The sequence below is a fragment of the Pelophylax lessonae genome, assembly GCF_965119305.1.
Source record: "Pelophylax lessonae genome assembly, chromosome: 4".
In the NCBI taxonomy this organism is placed as follows: domain Eukaryota; kingdom Metazoa; phylum Chordata; class Amphibia; order Anura; family Ranidae; genus Pelophylax; species Pelophylax lessonae.
Window position 1 is genome coordinate 122,350,401 of NC_138771.1, and position 19,128 is coordinate 122,369,528.

Consider the following 19,128-nt stretch of genomic DNA (forward strand, 5'->3'; position numbering starts at 1 on the left):
TTCTCCTATCAAAGTTCCAAATAAACATTAAAAAAAACACCCCTAGACTGTTTGTTTGTTTGAAGAGCCATCAGGAGCAAGGAGGGATCAGCAAACTATCTCAAGGTAACCCTGTGCTGGTAATCAGGGGAGCCCCTCAAGTCATTATTCAGCAGGCCCTGCGTGGACAGTGCTACACACTTTTTAAAGTCTTTATATTATTTGTTTAACCTAATGTATGTGTAGTTGACAAAATGTTCCATTTCATTTTGGATGTAGAATTTGTTCTAATTCTGCTAATAAACCCTTTTGTAAAGAAAAATTGAAAAAGCCACCATTGGTTAGGGTCTAGGGTCTCTGCTTTCAGAAAATGATATAATTGTTTGGGAAGGTTATATCCATGTTTACAACTTGGTTAATGGAACTACCGTCTTCTCTAAAACTAGTATTATGTACAAATGGGAATTTAGAACTAGGTAGCTTGTTCTCTGTGTCCTCCTGGGGAAAAGCACTTACCACCACCTCTAAATCTTCCCAATGTACCAACCTCTGGGAACTGCACCAGAAAAAAGTTTCTGATACCTCATCCCTTACAAACCTGCCACATTTTATCCATCACGTCCCTTCCTATGTTGGAGACCAAGTGGGGAAACTGGTTCCTTACTGCATGTCTTCTGGTATGGGAAATCACTCTAATCCTATTGGAGTGAGATTTTTTTCATCTGATCTTTGTTTTCCTAGGCTCAAAAATAGCACATCACCCATCCCTTGCATTGCTTCATGTTTGTCTTGAAGATTTTCTCCCAACACAAGAGTAGATGTCAAGATTCAGATCTATACCTACAACCTCTGCTGTGTCTGGCAGTATCTTTTCTTGCTGAGCCACCTAAAATGCTGGACAGCTCCCTGAATGATACCTTAGACAACCTTGCCTTGAGTCTTGTTTCTCTTGAACCTTGAACCCTTTGCTTCTCCCATGAACTTCCTTTTTAAGCCTTTGCACTTCTTGACCCCAGCTTGCTCACCTGCTGGTGGGGTGATTCTGAGGGCCACGATGGGATACCCATCTCTATCATCATGAGCTCTGGTGAATACCAGTTAGTGCTTATACCTTCCATTGCATTATCTGTCAGGGTGAGCTGCTTCTAAACCTATCCTGCTGGTGTGACAGTGGCGGGTATCAGACCCCTGGCCTTCTCATCCAACTCGTGACCAAAGACCAGGCAATCTCACACCCTGCCGTCACTTGCATAACAATGCCACTCTTAGCGGCACCCGCCACACAGATTTCCCAGCTTGCGTGACCACAATCTAGATGTCAGCAGGCTGAGAGCGATTGTCACCGGGCTAATTAAGCAATTAACCCTTTCTCTGCCACCACCTCTACGTTATGATGAGCCCAGAGGACGCTCGTAATTTTAGAAATACCAATTATGACTTTAGAATAATCATCTGTAACACGCACTGTCACCGCAGACAGGGATGTACAGAGGATTTATTCTAGACAGTAGCGCTCTTCAAGAGACAGGTTCTTTGGTAGCTTTGCATTAAGAGCTTAGTGACAAGATTAACATTTTTCAGAATAAGGTTTAATAAAAAGGTTAAAATTGGTGAAAATAAAAATATTTACAGAAAAAATGGGTTACAAAGAAATAGAGACACAATTCAGCAATTTAGAAAAATAAGATAAAGAATTAGAAACAAGAATATTTGCAGTCCACGTCCTTGTATTATCAGAGTTTCAAAAGCTGAGCATGTGTGATCGGTTCTCCAATTTGGTAAATGTTTCTCTCCTTGATGTTACATGAGAACTGAAAAACCCATCAGCTTCTCTCTTTTTCTCTGACCCACAGGGGGTGTCACCAGAGGTCCCTGACCAATAAACACAGGGGCCATGGGCGGCCCTGAGGCTCAGAAAATGCCAAGGAACCTCCCGTTTAGACAGATTTATACAGAATTCATATCTTGAAATATGTAAGGGTTACATTCTTTAAACTGCTAGTTCCTCATTCCGCACGTGATTTGCTTTCAAACGATATCAAACATGAATATATCTATCATACAGGGAATATCTTATCGCTATTTCCCATTCCATATGTGATAGGGTGATCATGCATGGTCTCGTTTCGTTCAGTATTTTATTTGGCATTCAAATATACACTTTCAAGAGACATATCTTGTTTGGGTATAAAGTTATGAATTTGTGTGTAACTGTGGTCATTTTCCTAATGAACAATTTGGCTGTGGAATTACAACACAGCCTGGTCAGCCGTAGTGGACATCTGCCAGAATGTGCTGAGATAAGGTTTGCTTTGTTTATGACACGGCTTGTACATCTGCCAGGATGTGCTGAGATAAGGTGTTCTTTGAAGCTCTGGATACTAAGTTAATTGGAGTGGGGTGGGGGCTGGTGAGTGAGTGGCCTTTTGGTTTGAAACTGTCATGGCTGAACTCTGAAACAAAATGGTATCCCCGTGCAGGATATCATTACAAATGGGAGCTATAGCTACTGGTCTCCCAGCCTGACCCTTGACCGTGACAGTATTACTGATCTACTTATTCCTGGCGGGTAAATGTAACATTGCCAAACAGCAGAACACCACGGATGCACCTTTTATATTCTTTCCACACTAAATCGCCAATGTAAAATTAAAAAAAAATATTAGCCATTAAAAATGTATCCAAACTTAAAATTCCTTAACCTTTGGTCCTTATGGTTGCATATTCCCAACTGTACAATTAATTATTGACATTAGTTACTATATTTTACACTGTGTAGTGAATGGATCTTCATGCATACCTCTCCTGTATTACATACACCTACCCAGTTAGTAAACTGGATACAATGTTTTCACCTTTTCTTTTTCCCTCTCCCACCAACCCTACTTTGCAACCCCCCCCTTTTTTTTTATTCTTCTTCCCTCTTTGCCTTCCTACCCTCCCCCCTTCCCCATGTGGAGAAGATGATGTCCTTTACAACTTTAATGATGTCAACTGCGTTTTTTTATTGCCTTTCTAGTTCACCTTTTATTATGACACAATAATAATCATGTTACTAATACCCATTTAATTATTTACTGATATACTAATTTAAAAAAAGAAATATTGTAAAAAAAAACATAATTTCTAGCAAAAAATAAATAAAAGCAGATATTAACATGTGTGCAAAATGTTTAAAAAAAGAAGTTTACCTGTGTGCATATTATTTCCAGGAAAATTCTGAAAGGTATGGCATATACCATCATCAGAGGATCCATTATCAGACATCAAGTCCTTCTTCCTACACAATAGCAGAAAATGGCATTGTCATATTCTATATAGGTCTATGAAGGAGAGATGCTGCCTGAGTCAACCAGAAGCAATGTATAGATCAGATCAGAAGCAATGTATGCTCAGCACTGACCAATCAGAATCAGTGCTGTCAGTGACAGCACTGACCAATCATAATCACTCATATCCATTCCAGAAGCATGCTACACAGAAAAGAGGGAGAAGAACAGGGATTTAAAATCCCCACATCACTGGACCAGCTGCATGCGCACTGACAGCTCAGCATCCCCGGAGGTAAGTACAGCGGTGACAGGGGGATGGGGAGGGTGTACAGTGTTAGTTCAGCTTTATATTTCATCTGTTAAGCTGAACTAACACTTTACCAATTCCATACAGGGCACTTTCACCCCCTTCCTGCCCAGACCAATTTTCAGCTTTCAGTGCTCTCACACTTTGAATGATAATTACTCAGTCATGCAACGCTGTACCCAATCAAATTTCTTATCATTTTCACACAAATAGAGCTTTCTTTTGGTGGTATTTAATCACCACTGGGTTTTTTATTTTTTTGGGATATAAGTGAAAAAAAAGCGAAAATTTAAAAAAAAAAAAAACATTTTGTTTTAGTTTCTATTATAACAATTTGCAAATAAGTAATTTCTTTTCAAAAATTTGGGCCAAAATTTAAACTGCTACATATCTTTGGTAAAAATAACCCAAATTAGTGGATATTATTTAGTCTGTGTGAAAGTTATAGAGTCTACAAGTTACGGTGCCAATCATTGAAAATCGATCACACCTGATGTATCGATGGCCTATCTCATTTCTTGAGGCCCTAAAATGTCAGGACAGTACAAATACCCCCCAAATGACCCCTTTTTGGAAAGTAGATATTCTAGTGTATTTAGTAAGAGGCATAGTGAGTTTTTTGAAGTTGTAATTTTTTTCCTACAATTCTTAGTAAAATTAAATACATTTTTTCCCCCAAAACTGTCATAAAAACAAGTTATTTCTCACACACAGTATATGCATACTTGCAATTACACCCCAAAATACATTCCGCTGAGTATTTTTTTTTTACACAAAGTTGAAAATGTATATAATATTTTTAACACATAGCATGTACATAGCAAAAATGACACCCCAAAATACATTCTGTTACTCCTCCTGAGTATTTCTACCTATATGTTCTACGAGCATAAATTACACATATAATTTCCTAACGACCTATCACATTTTGAAGGCCCTGGAGCACCAGGACAATCGAGTTACCCACAAAATGACCCCATTTTGGAAAGCAAACACCCCAATGAATATTCTAGGAGGCATAATGAGTCTTTTGAACATGTAATTTCCACATGTTTTTGGAATATGTGGAAAGAAAATGAAAACTTATTTTTTTTTTAGACAAAGTTGTCAATTTATAAGATATTTCTAACACATAGCATGTATACAAAATTACACCCCAAAATACATTCTGCTACTCCTCCTGAGTATGGCGATACCACATGTGTGAGACTTTTGCACAGCCTGGCCCCATACAGAGGCCCATGCCCTTCAGGCATTCTATGAGCATAAATTACACATCTAATTTCATTACAACCTATCACACTTTTGAAGGCCCTGGAGCACCAGGATGATGGAAACGCCCACAAAATGACCCCATTTTGGAAAGCAAACACCCCAACACATAATCTATGAGGCAGGGGCTGCAGATAGGTACTCTGATGAGCTGCAGATAGGTACTCAGGTACTCTGATGGGCTTCAGACAGGTACTTAGGTACACTGATTGGCTTCAGAAAGGTACTCGGGTACTCTGATGGGCTGCAGAAAGGTACTCGGGCACTCTGGGCTGAAGACAGGTACTCAGGGCTGGAGACAGGTACTCGGGTACTCTGGGCTGAAGACAGGTACTCGGGTACTCCGGGCTGGTGACAGGTACTCGGGTACTCTGATGGTCTGCAGATAGGTACTCGGGTACTCTGATGGTCTGCAGATAGGTACTCAGGTAATCTGGGCTGCAAATAGGTACTCGGGTACTCTGATGGGCTACAGAGAGGTACTCGGGTACTATGATGGGCTACAGAGAGGTATTCGGGTACATGGGCTGGAGCCGGGTACTCTACTGGGCTGCAGATAGGTACTCAGGTACCCTGATGGGCTGGAGACAGGTACTCAGGTACTCTATAATAAAACGAATTTAACCACTTAAGCCCCGGAAGATTTTACCCCCTTCCTGACCAGGGGGTTTTTTGCGATTTTTTACTGCGTGACTTTAACGGACAATTGCATGGTCGTGCGATGCTGTACCTAAATGAATTTCATGTCCTTTTTTTCCCACAAACAGAGCTTTCTTTTGGTGGTATTTGATCACCTGTGCGATTTTTTTGATCATGCGCTATAAACAAAAAAAGAACGTAAATTTTGCAAAAATAACTATTTTTCACATTTTTTTAAATGAAATTCCCCCCCCCCCCCCAAAAAATGTAAAAATCTAAATTTTTTAACATTTTCGGCCAATTTGTTTTATGCTACATATGTTTGGTAAAAAAAAAATCGCAAAAAGCGTATTTTGATTGGTTTGCGCAAAAGTTATCGCGTTTACGTACAAAGGGAAAGATTTTTGTAATTTTTGGTGGTTTTTTTTAACGAGTAATGGCGGCGATCTGCGATTTTTTTTGCGACATTGCGGCGGACAGATCGGACCCTTGACTGACATTTTTGACACTTTTGGGGGTACCAGTGACATTACTGCAGTAATCAGTGCTATACATATGCATATGTTACTGTAAAAATGACACTGGCAGGGAAGGGTTTAACTGTACTGGACAGGGAGGGGTTAAGTGTGTCCTAGACAAAGGGTTATCCTCAGCCAGAGCCCCCTAAAGGAGGAGGTGCCACATCCCTGGTAAGCAAATACAGCAAAAGAAAGGGGTTCCCCTAAGGGGTTGGGACTTTTAAGGCACTCAGATTAGTATGAAACAAGTAAGGTAGTAGAGTATGTTTGAAAGGAATATCAAAATTTTATTAAACAACCATAAGAGTCTAAAAACAACAAAAATTGTACATAGAAAATATACATACAGAAAATGCAATACAGTACAGCTACAGAGACGTGCAATTAGATTCACAACCAAATACCCAACGCGTTTCAAAGCTATTCGCTTCTTCAGGGGTAATGTAAAGTATTGCACATAAATTTCTATAATAGAAACATAAAAGTATGTTAGAAACAATACATTATAAGGTATAACTCAACCAATTTCTTCAGAGACTTCGTATAATTTTGACATAGTATTACAAGGAAGGTTCTGAGTGAATACATACTTGTAATGTCTCTGTCTGTATTAGAAAAAGTTCTGCATGCATGGATTTAAAATCAGTTCGGCAGGCTCGGCATTCTCCCTGTGTGTCCATTAGGGGGTATAGATCATACACGGATGCGTACAAGGTCAAAGAGACCTGTATCTAGAGGGGTGAACCCCTTTCAAGATATGTGTAGAGCTCACACAAACCCGTCCAAAGGAAGCTGTGTGCGGCTGGAGTCCAAATTAAAGACAGGCTCAGGTGTAGAAAAGATGAGAGGGCTGTTTCCTAGAAATTAAATAATGGTATTCTTATAAGAAGGCAGGATATTTGGCCAGGACAAAGAAGTCATATATAAGTGAGGTGATGTGGTAGAGCGAAGTGACATAATGCTAGGTTATAGCAGTGTGGATAGTGGAAAAAAAAGCCAAAAAAGAAACCAGAGTTCCAGTGATGAAATAAATAAAATAAATAGAATAAACTGTGATGTGGGACAGTGTGTGCTAGATAAAGGTGGAGGCAGAAAATAAGTGCCAGTGTAGCAGAAAGGGTTGGAAAAACCCAAGTGTGTAATAGTGATATAAGTAAACTGATGAGAGCATCAGCAAAAGAAAGAAACAGCATTGTGCATGAAAGAAAAATGTTACACAATACTAAACATGCATAGGTGGCAATGTTGTAAGATAGATTGGGAGGGCAAAAAATATTTGTAATAGTGTAGGTAAACTGATCCCAATTATGGCATCAGTCAAAAGGAAAACAGCAACATGCATGAAAGGAAGGTAAAAAAGAGATTAGTTCCAGCATCCTACTTACAATTTGTTCCAGAGATCCAAGGTGAAGCCAGACCGAAGTGTGACCGTGACAGAGGCACGGTGGAATGGAATGAGAGAGGGAAGTATATGCTTCTATATAGCTGATTGAGCTTGAGTAAATTGTGAACAGCTGAGCGCTGTAAGGAGGAGCTGGAGGGTAAGTATACGTATACCTGAGCCTAATAGGGCTCCCTGGGAGGTTGGGGCTCGGCGCCGCCTCCCCCTCCACATGATGTAGAGGGGCGGGGTCCGTCTTCCCTTCACTCGAGGCGGAGGGGCGGGACCGCCGCGAAGCCGCGGCCAGCCCACATCCTTCCACCGGCACGGGGAACTTCCCTCCTCTGTACATAGGACATGGAGGGAAGGAGGCGTGTGCCAGTGCGGGGGCTACGGGTGCCTCTGATGGACAAAAAACTTGGCACACACCAAGACAGCGCTCTTTGTAGAGGCGGTCCCACCCGTGCCGGTGTAACGTTAAAAAACCATACCCCGTGAAGAAACCATACCCCTCGTCACTTCCGGTCTGAAACAGCAGAGCAGTGCAGCAGAGCGCATGCTCAGAGCCCCGGAGACGTGATTGAACAAGAAAGAAGTTAACAAGTGCGCATGCTCGGAGGGTATGATATGTTAACGGCACTAATACTTGCGGCGGTAACATTAAAACAGTTCTGCTGCAACATCAATCATCTCCTCTCCTCTCCCTGTCACTTCCCTGATCTCCCCTAATAAATATAAAAGCGGCGGCGGGTGTATGAAATGTAAGTGACGGCGATCTGTGCTCCGTGATCCGCTTTTATATTTATTAACCGAGATCAGGGAAGTGAAAGGGGAAGGAGCGGACATGAGGCATGATGCAGAGGAGCTGTTATAATGTAACCGCAGCAAGTTAAAATACCGTGAGAAATCCATACCCTCCGGAAGTGACGAGGGTATGGTTTTCTCACGGGTATGGTTTTTTCATGGAACACCGGGTCGCAAGCAACTACAACTACCTTATCAGACTGGTACGGATTACATGGAGTCCAGGAGAAATGGGACTACTTAAAAGGTGCATTATTGAAGGCAACAGAAAATTGCATTAGACTTGTCAGTAAAAGCAAAAAAAGGAAGAGACCACTGTGGTACTCAGCAGAAGTGGCCCAAATCATTAAAAATAAAAAGCTAGCATTTTGTAATTATAAAAAAACCCAGAGCAATGAAGATAAGGAAATCTACAAGATTAGGCAGAAAGAGGCCAAGCAAGTTATAAGAACTTCTAAAGCGCAGGCAGAAGAAAAACTAGCTCAGTCTATGAAAAAGGGGGATAAGACATTCTTCAGATATATAAATGAAAAAAGGAAATTAAAACAAGGAATAACTAAATTAAAAACAAAGGACGGAAGGTATGTAGAAGAGAATAAAGGGCTAGCCGACTGCCTTAATGAATACCTCTGTTCAGTTTTTACAGAAGAAAAAGGAGAAGGACCTCCACTTGAAAGGATGACTAATGAATCGTTTGATGCATGTGTCTTTACAGAGGAAGACGTTCTAAGATTGCTGTCTAAAGTGAAGACAAATAAGTCACAGGGTCCTGATGAGATACACCCAAAATTATTAAAAGAGCTTAGTGGTGAGCTGGCAAAACCATTAACAGATTTATTTAACCAATCATTAGTAACAGGAGTCGTCCCGGAAGATTGGAAATTGGCAAATGTCGTGCCCATTCACAAGAAAGGTAGTAGGGAGGAATCGAGCAACTATAGACCAGTGAGTCTGACATCAATAGTAGGCAAATTAATGGAAACCCTATTAAAGGATAGGATTGTGGAACATCTTAAATCCCATGGATTGCAAGATGAAAAACAACATGGGTTTACTTCAGGGAGATCATGTCAAACAAATCTTATAGATTTTTTTGACTGGGTGACTAAAATAATAGACGGTGGAGGTGCAGTAGACATTGCATATCTAGATTTTAGTAAGGCTTTTGACACTGTCCCACATAGAAGACTTATCAATAAACTGCAGTCATTGAGCATGGACTCCCATATTGTTGAGTGGATTAGGCAGTGGCTGAGTGACAGACAACAGAGGGTTGTAGTCAATGGAGAACATTCAGAACAAGGTCATGTTACCAGTGGGGTACCTCAGGGATCTGTACTGGGACCAATTTTGTTTAATATCTTCATAAGTGATATTGCAAAAGGCCTCGATGGTAAGGTTTGTCTTTTTGCTGATGACACAAAGATATGTAACAGGGTTGATGTTCCTGGAGGGAAACGCCAAATGGAAAAGGATTTAGGAAAACTAGAGGAATGGTCAGAACTCTGGCAACTGAAATTTAATGTGGATAAGTGCAAGATAATGCACCTGGGACGTAAAAACCCAAGGGCAGAATATAGAATATTTGACACAGTCCTGACCTCACTATCTGAGGAAAGGGATTTAGGAGTAATTATTTCAGAAGACTTAAAGGTGGTAAGACAATGTAATAGAGCAGCACGAAATGCCAGCAGAATGCTTGGATGTATAGGGAGAGGTATAAGCAGTAGAAAGAGAGAAGTGCTTATGCCGCTGTACAGAACATTGGTGAGACCTCACTTGGAGTATTGTGCGCAGTACTGGAGGCCATATCTCCAGAAGGATATAGATACTCTAGAGAGAGTTCAGAGAAGAGCTACTAAACTAGTACATGGATTGCAGGAAAAAACTTACCAGGAAAGGTTAAAGGACCTTAACATGTATAGCTTGGAAGAAAGAAGAGACAGAGGGGATATGATAGAAACTTTTAAATACATAAAGGGAATCAACTCGGTAAAGGAGGAGAGCATATTTAAAAGAAGAAAAACTACCACAAGAGGACACAGTTTTAAATTAGAGGGGCAAAGGTTTAAAAGTAATATGAGGAAGTATTACTTTACTGAGAGAGTAGTGGATGCATGGAATAACCTTCCTGCAGAAGTGGTAGCTGCAAATACAGGGAAGGAGTTTAAGCATGCATGGGATAGGCATAAGGCTATCCTTCATATAAGATAGGGCCAGGGACTATTCATAGGATTCAGATATATTGGGCAGACTAGATGGGCCAAATGGTTCTTATCTGCCGACACATTCTATGTTTCTATGTTTCTATGTAACAACCAAGGGACGGACAGTGTGGATGCTGCATGAAACAGCATGCGGTGTGAGCGGACATTTGCTCATATAAAACAGAGGTGTCTGTCATGATATGAAGCAAAATATATCTCTTTAAACCTAATGATTCTACACAACAAGACCATAATGCCCCACTCCCTGATCCTACACAGTTGTCCTTTGACTATTCACAAAATTCCACAGAGGGTATTCTTATACCCCTTACCAACATATCTTCCGAGATCCCCCCTTCCACTGATTCCCCTTTGGGGTTTTATCTCCCTCTGTCACTATCCCACCTGTACTCCTAGTTGAACAGTTTCCCACGTCCCCCTTACCCTCCACTTTGATGGAGACCAAACCCACTACCACCACTATCACTGATCTATCAATTCTTAATCTTTCCTCCTATCCCCTTTCTGTCGAGGAGATGAATGTTTTGGCACGTGGTTTGAGTTTCTGTCCTAATGAGGGTTTGGACATATTAGAATTTTTAAAAGACATACATCTCTTTGCGCGGAAACTAAACTTTAAAACAATGGTTCACAAAAAACAAGACTCTGAGAAAAAAAGCACCGTGAATGATTCCGCCCTTGATATTTTGATGTCTCTCTTGGAGGAGAACGAGAATTTGATCGACTGAGTCGATCTTCCTCGTCTTCTAAAGGAAGTTGACAATGAAAATCCTCCAACCATCCCAAAGTCATCCTCATTAGCAAAAAAATCAGACAAATATCCCAACACCAATCTTAACTCAAACATTAGTGCCTTTGTCAAACTAGTAAGCAAGGATGTGGAAAAACTTAAAATACTACCCTCAAAAACTCCTAACATTACATCATCAGAAAGACAAATCCTCAGCAAACTCTCGAAAAACAATTCCATCACAATAAAGCCGGCTGACAAGGGCGGTAATGTTGTCCTGATGGACTCCCAAAAATATGTTGAAATGTGTATGAAAATTCTTAATAATGTATGCTGGTACAGACCTATTACGACCGATATTATAGCAAAATATACAAAGGATTTCTATGAGCTAGTAGACCTGGCATACTATAATGGCACAATTCTAAAAAAGACCTGGGAGTTCATCAGGACAACATTTCCAATCACACCAACATTTTACGCTCTTCCTAAAGTGCATAAATGCAAACGCAATCCCCCCGGGAGACCAATTATCTCCGGGCGGGGTGCACTGACGGAAAATGCCAGCAAACTGGTTGATGAGTTCCTACGCCCCCATGTCATCTCACTGCCATCCTACATACGTGATACCATCCATCTGCTTCAAATTATAGAAGACATTATCATTCCAGCTGAATCCCTACTTGTCACAATAGATGTAGAGGCTTTATATAGCTCTAGTCCCCATTCCAGGGGTATCGCAGCTATAAGACACATACTGTTACAACTAGGACCTGAACAACAGGCTTATGGTGAGTTCATTCTCCTACATAATGTCTTCTCGTTCAACAGCTCCCACTACCTCCAGGTGCAGGGCGTAGCGATGGGCACCTGCTGTGCCCCATCCTACGCCAATCTGTACCTGGGGGAGTGGGAGCGTTCTGTTCTCACAGATGACTCTTTATCGATATATACGGACCACATCCTTATGTGGTATCGTTATATCGATAACCTTTTTGTTGTTTGGCTGGGGCCTCTAGAGTTGCTACATCAATTTATGGATAGATTGAATAAGAATGAGTTTAATCTTTTTTTCACATTCCAAGCAGACTCAAACCTTGTCTCCTTCCTTGACGTGGAAATTAAGAAAGGCGAGGATGGCTCTCTCCGCAGCAGTCTGTTCCGGAAGTCCACGGCAGGTAATACTATACTGCATGCTTCGAGCTTTCATCCAAAATCACTAATTAATTCAATCCTGTATAGTCAGTATTTACGCATTAGACGAAACTGCTCTGACTTTACATCCTTTCAAATGGCCGCTGATGGACTCCGGGATAGACTGCTGCAGAGAGGCTATTCAAAGACCTCGCTCAAGAAGGCCTACAAGAAGGCTGCTACGAGTAACAGGTTAGATCTTATTCATTCCTCTTCTGGGAAGGAGAAAGATAGTACGGATATCATTAGGATCATTACTAGATTCTCAGACCAACACCCCAAGATTAGACAAATAGTCAATAAATATTGGCACCTCCTTTCCATGGACCCCATACTAGGTTGCTACGTACCTCCCAATCCACAGTTTACCTTCAGAAAGGTTCCCGCCTTGAAAGACCGACTAGTGAAAAGCGAGTATAAAAACACCAACATGGACTGCCCCTGCAAATATAAGGGCACGTTCATGTGCGGCAGTTTCAAATATTGCAAGTTTATGCATACTACGCGAGACGTAACACTGCCAAATGGTCAAAAATATCGACCCATACACTTTGCCAATTGCCGCACCTTCGGTGTGGTGTACCTTCTGTTGTGTCCCTGCGGTTGTTTTTACATCGGTAAAACGAAGCAGGAGTTTTGGAGGCGTGCCTATAGGCACATCCTGAGTATGCGTACTTGCAACCCAGATCTCCCTCTGGGCCGCCACACTACGCTGGTCCATGGGGGAAATTTTCCCAAAATCAAGTTTCTCATACTTGACCGTATCCACCCGAGCTCCAGAGGAGGGGACTGGAACAAGGTCCTGCTCCAGATGGAACTCAGGTGGATAGTCAACAACAAAGCCACCCAGCCCCCAGGTCTAAATGACATGATTTCCTTTAGGCCCTTCTTGGAAGGCTTTTCCTCGGGAGGCATGGAAAAATAATTATTTTGCACTATGATCCTCTTCTCTCTCCGACTAGATTTCTGTCTCCTTTCTTTTTCTTTTTTTTTTTTTTTCACCCCTTCCCCCCCCCCTTTGTTCCCCTCTCCCCCTTTTCTTTTTTTTTTTTCCCCTCTCTCCTTTTCCTGCTTGTCTTTTGTGTTCACCTGCACCTATTCACCTGCACTTGTTGTGCGGCACAAAATGGTCTTATTTTAAATGTTGAGAGGATACGCCATAATTCCTATCTAGACTGTATACATATTTTTGATATATTGTTTCTATGGCTTTATTCAATCATTGTTGCTGTTGTCTCATATTTTGCCCTCTGAACTCCCCCTGTGTGGTTTACACCAACAGACCAATGTATTGGGTGTTTCAGCTGTTTTATAAATTTTGTACATCAGTTTTATGGCCATGCATTTCTCCTCTGTGTATCCCAGATAATCAGGCATATTTTGCTTCATATCATGACAGACACCTCTGTTTTATATGAGCAAATGTCCGCTCACACCGCTTGCTGTTTCATGCAGCATCCACACTGTCCGTCCCTTGGTTGTTGCTTGCGACCCGGCACGGGTGAGACCGCCTCTACAAAGAGCGCTGTCTTGGTGTGTGCCAAGTTTTTTGTCCATCCGAGGCACCCGTAGCCCTCGCACTGGCACACGCCTCCTTCCCTCCATGTCCTATGTACAGAGGAGGGAAGTTCCCCGTGCCGGTGGGAGGATGTGGGTTGGCCGCGGCTTCGCGGCGGTCCCGCCCCTCCGCCTCGAGTGAAGGGAAGACGGACCCCGCCCCTCTACGTCATGTGGAGGGGGAGGCGGCGCCGAGCCCCAACCTCCCAGGGAGCCCTATTAGGCTCAGGTATACGTATACTTACCCTCCAGCTCCTCCTTACAGCGCTCAGCTGTTCACAATTTACTCAAGCTCAATCAGCTATATAGAAGCATATACTTCCCTCTCTCATTCCATTCCACCGTGCCTCTGTCACGGTCACACTTCGGTCTGGCTTCACCTTGGATCTCTGGAACAAATTGTAAGTAGGATGCTGGAACTAATCTCTTTTTTACCTTCCTTTCATGCATGTTGCTGTTTTCCTTTTGACTGATGCCATAATTGGGATCAGTTTACCTACACTATTACAAATATTTTTTGCCCTCCCAATCTATCTTACAACATTGCCACCTATGCATGTTTAGTATTGTGTAACATTTTTCTTTCATGCACAATGCTGTTTCTTTCTTTGGCTGATGCTCTCATCAGTTTACTTATATCACTATTACACACTTGGGTTTTTCCAACCCTTTCTGCTACACTGGCACTTATTTTCTGCCTCCACCTTTATCTAGCACACACTGTCCCACATCACAGTTTATTCTATTTATTTTATTTATTTCATCACTGGAACTCTGGTTTCTTTTTTGGCTTTTTTTTCCACTATCCACACTGCTATAACCTAGCATTATGTCACCTGGCTCTACCACATCACCTCACTTATATATGACTTCTTTGTCCTGGCCAAATATCCTGCCTTCTTATAAGAATACCATTATTTAATTTCTAGGAAACCGCCCTCTCATCTTTTCTAACCTGAGCCTGTCTTTAATTTGGACTCCAGCCGCACACAGCTTCCTTTGGACGGGTTTGTGTGAGCTCTACACATATCTTGAAAGGGGTTCACCCCTCTAGATACAGGTCTCTTTGACCTTGTATGCATCTGTGTATGATCTATACCCCCTAGTGGACACACAGGGAGAATGCCGACCCTGCCGAACTGATTTTAAATCCATGCATGCAGAACTTTTTCTAATAGAGACCTTACAAGTATGTATTCACTCAGAACCTTCCTTCTAATACTATGTCAAAATTATACGAAGTCTCTGAAGAAATTGGTTGAGTTATACCTTATAATGTATTGTTTCTAACATACTTTTATGTTTCTATTATAGAAATTTATGTGCAATACTTTACATTACCCCTGAAGAAGAAGCGAATAGCTTCGAAACGCGTTGGGTATTTGGTTGTGAATCTAATTGCACGTCTCTGTAGCTGTACTGTATTGCATTTTCTGTATGTATATTTTCTATGTACAATTTTTGTTGTTTTTAGACTCTTATGGTTGTTTAATAAAATTTTGATATTCCTTTCAAACATACTCTACTACCTTACTTGTTTCATACTAATCTGAGTGCCTTAAAAGTCCCAACCCCTTAAGGGAACCCCTTTCTTTTGCTGTAAGTGTGTCCTAGGGGCGTGATTCTAAATGTAGTGGGACATGGCTACTAGTGTAAAAACAGAGATCAACGGTTCTACATAGTAGAACCGTCTGATCTCCATTTTTACACAGGGGAGAATGACAGGCGGCTTGTTTACATAAGCCGTTCTGCCTTTCTCCCACTCTACCGACGATCGTAGTGTGACCGGCGGACATCGGGTCCGCCGGTCACACGCCCGCACTCCTCCGTGAACGAGCCTCAGCGGGCGCGCGCCTCAGCGGGCCCGCGCTCGCCCGCTATTGGCTCAAAAACCAGTGACAGGCGAGCAACGTAGATCTACGTCACTCTGCCTGGCCGGGGCTGACTGCCGCAGTAAATATACTGTGCGCAGTCGGCAACCGGTTAAAACAGCGCTAGCAATCCATGTGAAAATTATTAAATGGTGATTAGTGTAAAAATTAATAAATATTTGACAAATAAATATTCCAAATGTAATAAAACAGTCCTTAATAGTAATAAAACAATAAAGTGCTCAGGTGCAGAAATGGTTATCCAAACGGTTCTCAGGTGATTGTCAAACCCTCTAGGTTCCCTACTCACCACAATGATGAGTCTCAAATGCTTGTAAAATCCGTTGGACTATTACACTCTGGCTCTTGCTGGGGGTGATCCAAGATCGGGATGTCTTGCAGGGGATCGCTCCAAGAAAGACCTCCGTGAGCCCCAAATATAAAACCAAATAACCGCAGATAGTGTAGTATGTTTGGATAATTTATTGGCCCCAAAGCAATAAAAACATACTTACAAAACAGAGATATAAAAACCGCAGAGTAATGTGACAAGTGATGGTGGACGGTACGGCTGGAACGTATCGTCACATCCGGCATACTTCCAGGATTGTCAGTGGAGCGCACGCTAATAGCGGCGTCCACCATCACTTGTCACATTACTCTGCGGTTTTTATATCTCTGTTTTGTAAGTATGTTTTTATTGCTTTGGGTCCAATAAATTATCCAAACATACTACACTATCTGCGGTCCTTTTGTTTTATATTTGGGGCTCACGGAGGTCTTTCTTAGAGCGATCCCCTGCAAGACATCCCGATCTTGGATCACCCCCAGCAAGAGCCAGAGTGTAATAGTTCAACGGATTTTACAAGCATTTGAGACTCATCATTGTGGTGAGTAGGGAACCTAGAGGGTTTGACAATCACCTGAGAACCGTTTGGATAACCATTTCTGCACCTGAGCACTTTATTGGATTTATCACTTTTAAGGACTGTTTTATTACATTTGGAATATTTATTTGTCAAATATTAATTTTTACACTAATCACCATTTAATAATTTTCACATGGATTGCTAGCGCTATTTTAAATTTGTTTTATTACATTCTTATCTAAGATTAACTTAGAGATACAGCAGCTGCACCTAATTTATTTCTGATTGTTATTTATAATCATAGCACCAATATTTTCACCATAAGCGCGGGTTTTAATTTAATATACACTCGGGTACTCTGATGGGCTGCGGATAGGTACTCGGGTACTCTGAAGGGCTGGAGACAGATATTCGTACTCTGATGACAGGTACTGGGGTACTCTGATGGGCTGGTGACAGGTACTCAGGTACTCTGATGGGCTGGTGACAGGTACTCGGGTACTCCGATGTGAGGTACCCGGGTACTCCGATGACGGGTACTTGGTTACTCAGATGACAGGTACTTGGGTACTCAGATGACAGGTACTTGGGTACTCTGATGGGCTGGTGACAGGTGACAGGTACTTGGGTACTCTGTTGACATGTACCCGGGTACTCTGATGACATGTACCCGAGTACCTGTCATCGGAGTACCCGAGTACCTGTCATCAGAGTACCTGTCATCAGAGTACCCCAGTATCTGTCATTAGAGTATCCGTGTACCTGTCACCAGCCCATCAGAGTACCCGAGTACCTGTCATCAAAGTACCTGATGGGCTGGTGGCAGGAACTCGGGTACTCTGATGGGCTGGTGACAGGTACTTTGATGGGCTAGTGACAGGTCCTCTTTCTTGGGGGGGGGGGGGTGGCAATCAGTGTGTTTTAGTGTGCACTTTAGGCGGTAACTAGCTGTTACTGCAATCTCCTCCTCACACAGGATTGGTGTGTGAGGAGGAGAGCACGGTAACAGCTAGTTACTGGGGTTTGTTGACATTCTGTGACCGGCTGTGATTGGATACAGCTGGTCATGTGGTAAAGAGCCAATTTCATTGGCTCTTTACCCTGATCAGGGATGAACTGTGCCAGAGTGACACTCTCCATCCCCGATCGCCGTTCTGCGTGCCCCTGGGGGCACACACGAGCGGCGTGCACAAGGACAGTGCATGTGGCTGGCTGTGATTGGACATAGCTGGTCACATGGTAAAGAGCCATGTGCTCTTTCCAATCTGGATACTTGTTACAGATCTGTGATTTGAAAAGTACTGAAAACAGTGGGCCTGCAAAAGAGCCAGGCATGCAGCATTTTCAGACGGAAGTCAGCAATATTTCTGTCATGACAGGTTTACTTCAACTCTTGCACCTTACCTTAAATCACATTCTGGATTCCTGTGATCATTCTCTTCAGCACCACACGAGGTTTTAACATCCTAAAGTCAACATATATATTTTAATTATAGTATAAATCATTGCAACCACAGAATAAATGTCTTCCTCACTGTCTATTCTAACAGTGAAGCTGAGAAGAAAAAAAATGTGATGTACTTTGAATGGCACATTGCATTAGAGTTGTGCTGTTTACGTTTTAAAAAGTCTTATGGTGCCTGCCATAGCTGACCTCCTGAAAATGCTAGATGTCTAGTTTGTAAGCCAATTTATTGGCTTTTGTACCTTTAAAATCCTGCACCTGGAAAAAGTATGCAGACCTGGACATCTGACATCACTCTGACTTCTCGTCTGAGTATTCTGGATTAGTAAATAATGAAGCCCAAGGCAGACAGACATCAAACATTTTCAGAATGCAAGATCAGCAATGCCAGCCTCCATAACCCTCTTATTTAAGGTGACCAGATTTTTAAAATGAAATCTGGGCACATACTTTTTTTTTTTTATACTAGTAATGGCGGCCATCATCGACTTATAGTGGGACTGCGATATTGCGGCGGACACATTGTGGGAACCAGAGACACTAATACAGTGATCAAGGCTAAAAATATGCACTGTCACTGTACTAATGACACTGGCTGGAAAGGGGTTAACATCTAGGGAAAATAAAGAGTTAAATGTGTGCCTAACAAGTGATTTCTCACTGTGGGGGAGGTGCTTTTATTTGCTTTGCAGGAACACAGGATCAATGTCTTCCATAATGACAGAACAGCGATCCGCATTGTTTACATAGGCCGACCGCCGTTCTGCCTGTGTACAGAACGATTGGCGGAACGGCTTGCTGATAGGCTCCGATACCCAGAAATGCAGGATCACGTATATATACATGATCCTGCGCAGCGCGGCCACCCTGTAGCAGTAAATGTGCAACGGGGTGGTCGCAACTGGTTCAGGTCATCAGCATTATGATAACTCACAGGCAGCAGGGACTCTATCATGGCTCTGGCTGGCTCTGTCACAGTTTGTCACATGACATAGCTACTGGGTGCTGATGGTCTAAGTCTCTAGGATTCTTCTTCACCTCA

General features: G+C 42.2%; 1 protein-coding gene across 1 annotated transcript in view; it reads right to left on the bottom strand.

Annotated features, from left to right (window-relative positions):
- Positions 1 to 19,128, bottom strand: part of TERB2 (telomere repeat binding bouquet formation protein 2) — a gene marked incomplete at its 5' end in the record, with an annotated part of 194,308 nt that overhangs the window by 6,053 nt on the left and 169,127 nt on the right. The window contains 2 exons of the mRNA XM_082253501.1: positions 3,171 to 3,259; positions 18,026 to 18,087. Coding sequence (XP_082109627.1) covers positions 3,171 to 3,259; positions 18,026 to 18,087 — 151 coding nt within the window. The remainder of the gene's footprint in view (positions 1 to 3,170; positions 3,260 to 18,025; positions 18,088 to 19,128) is intronic.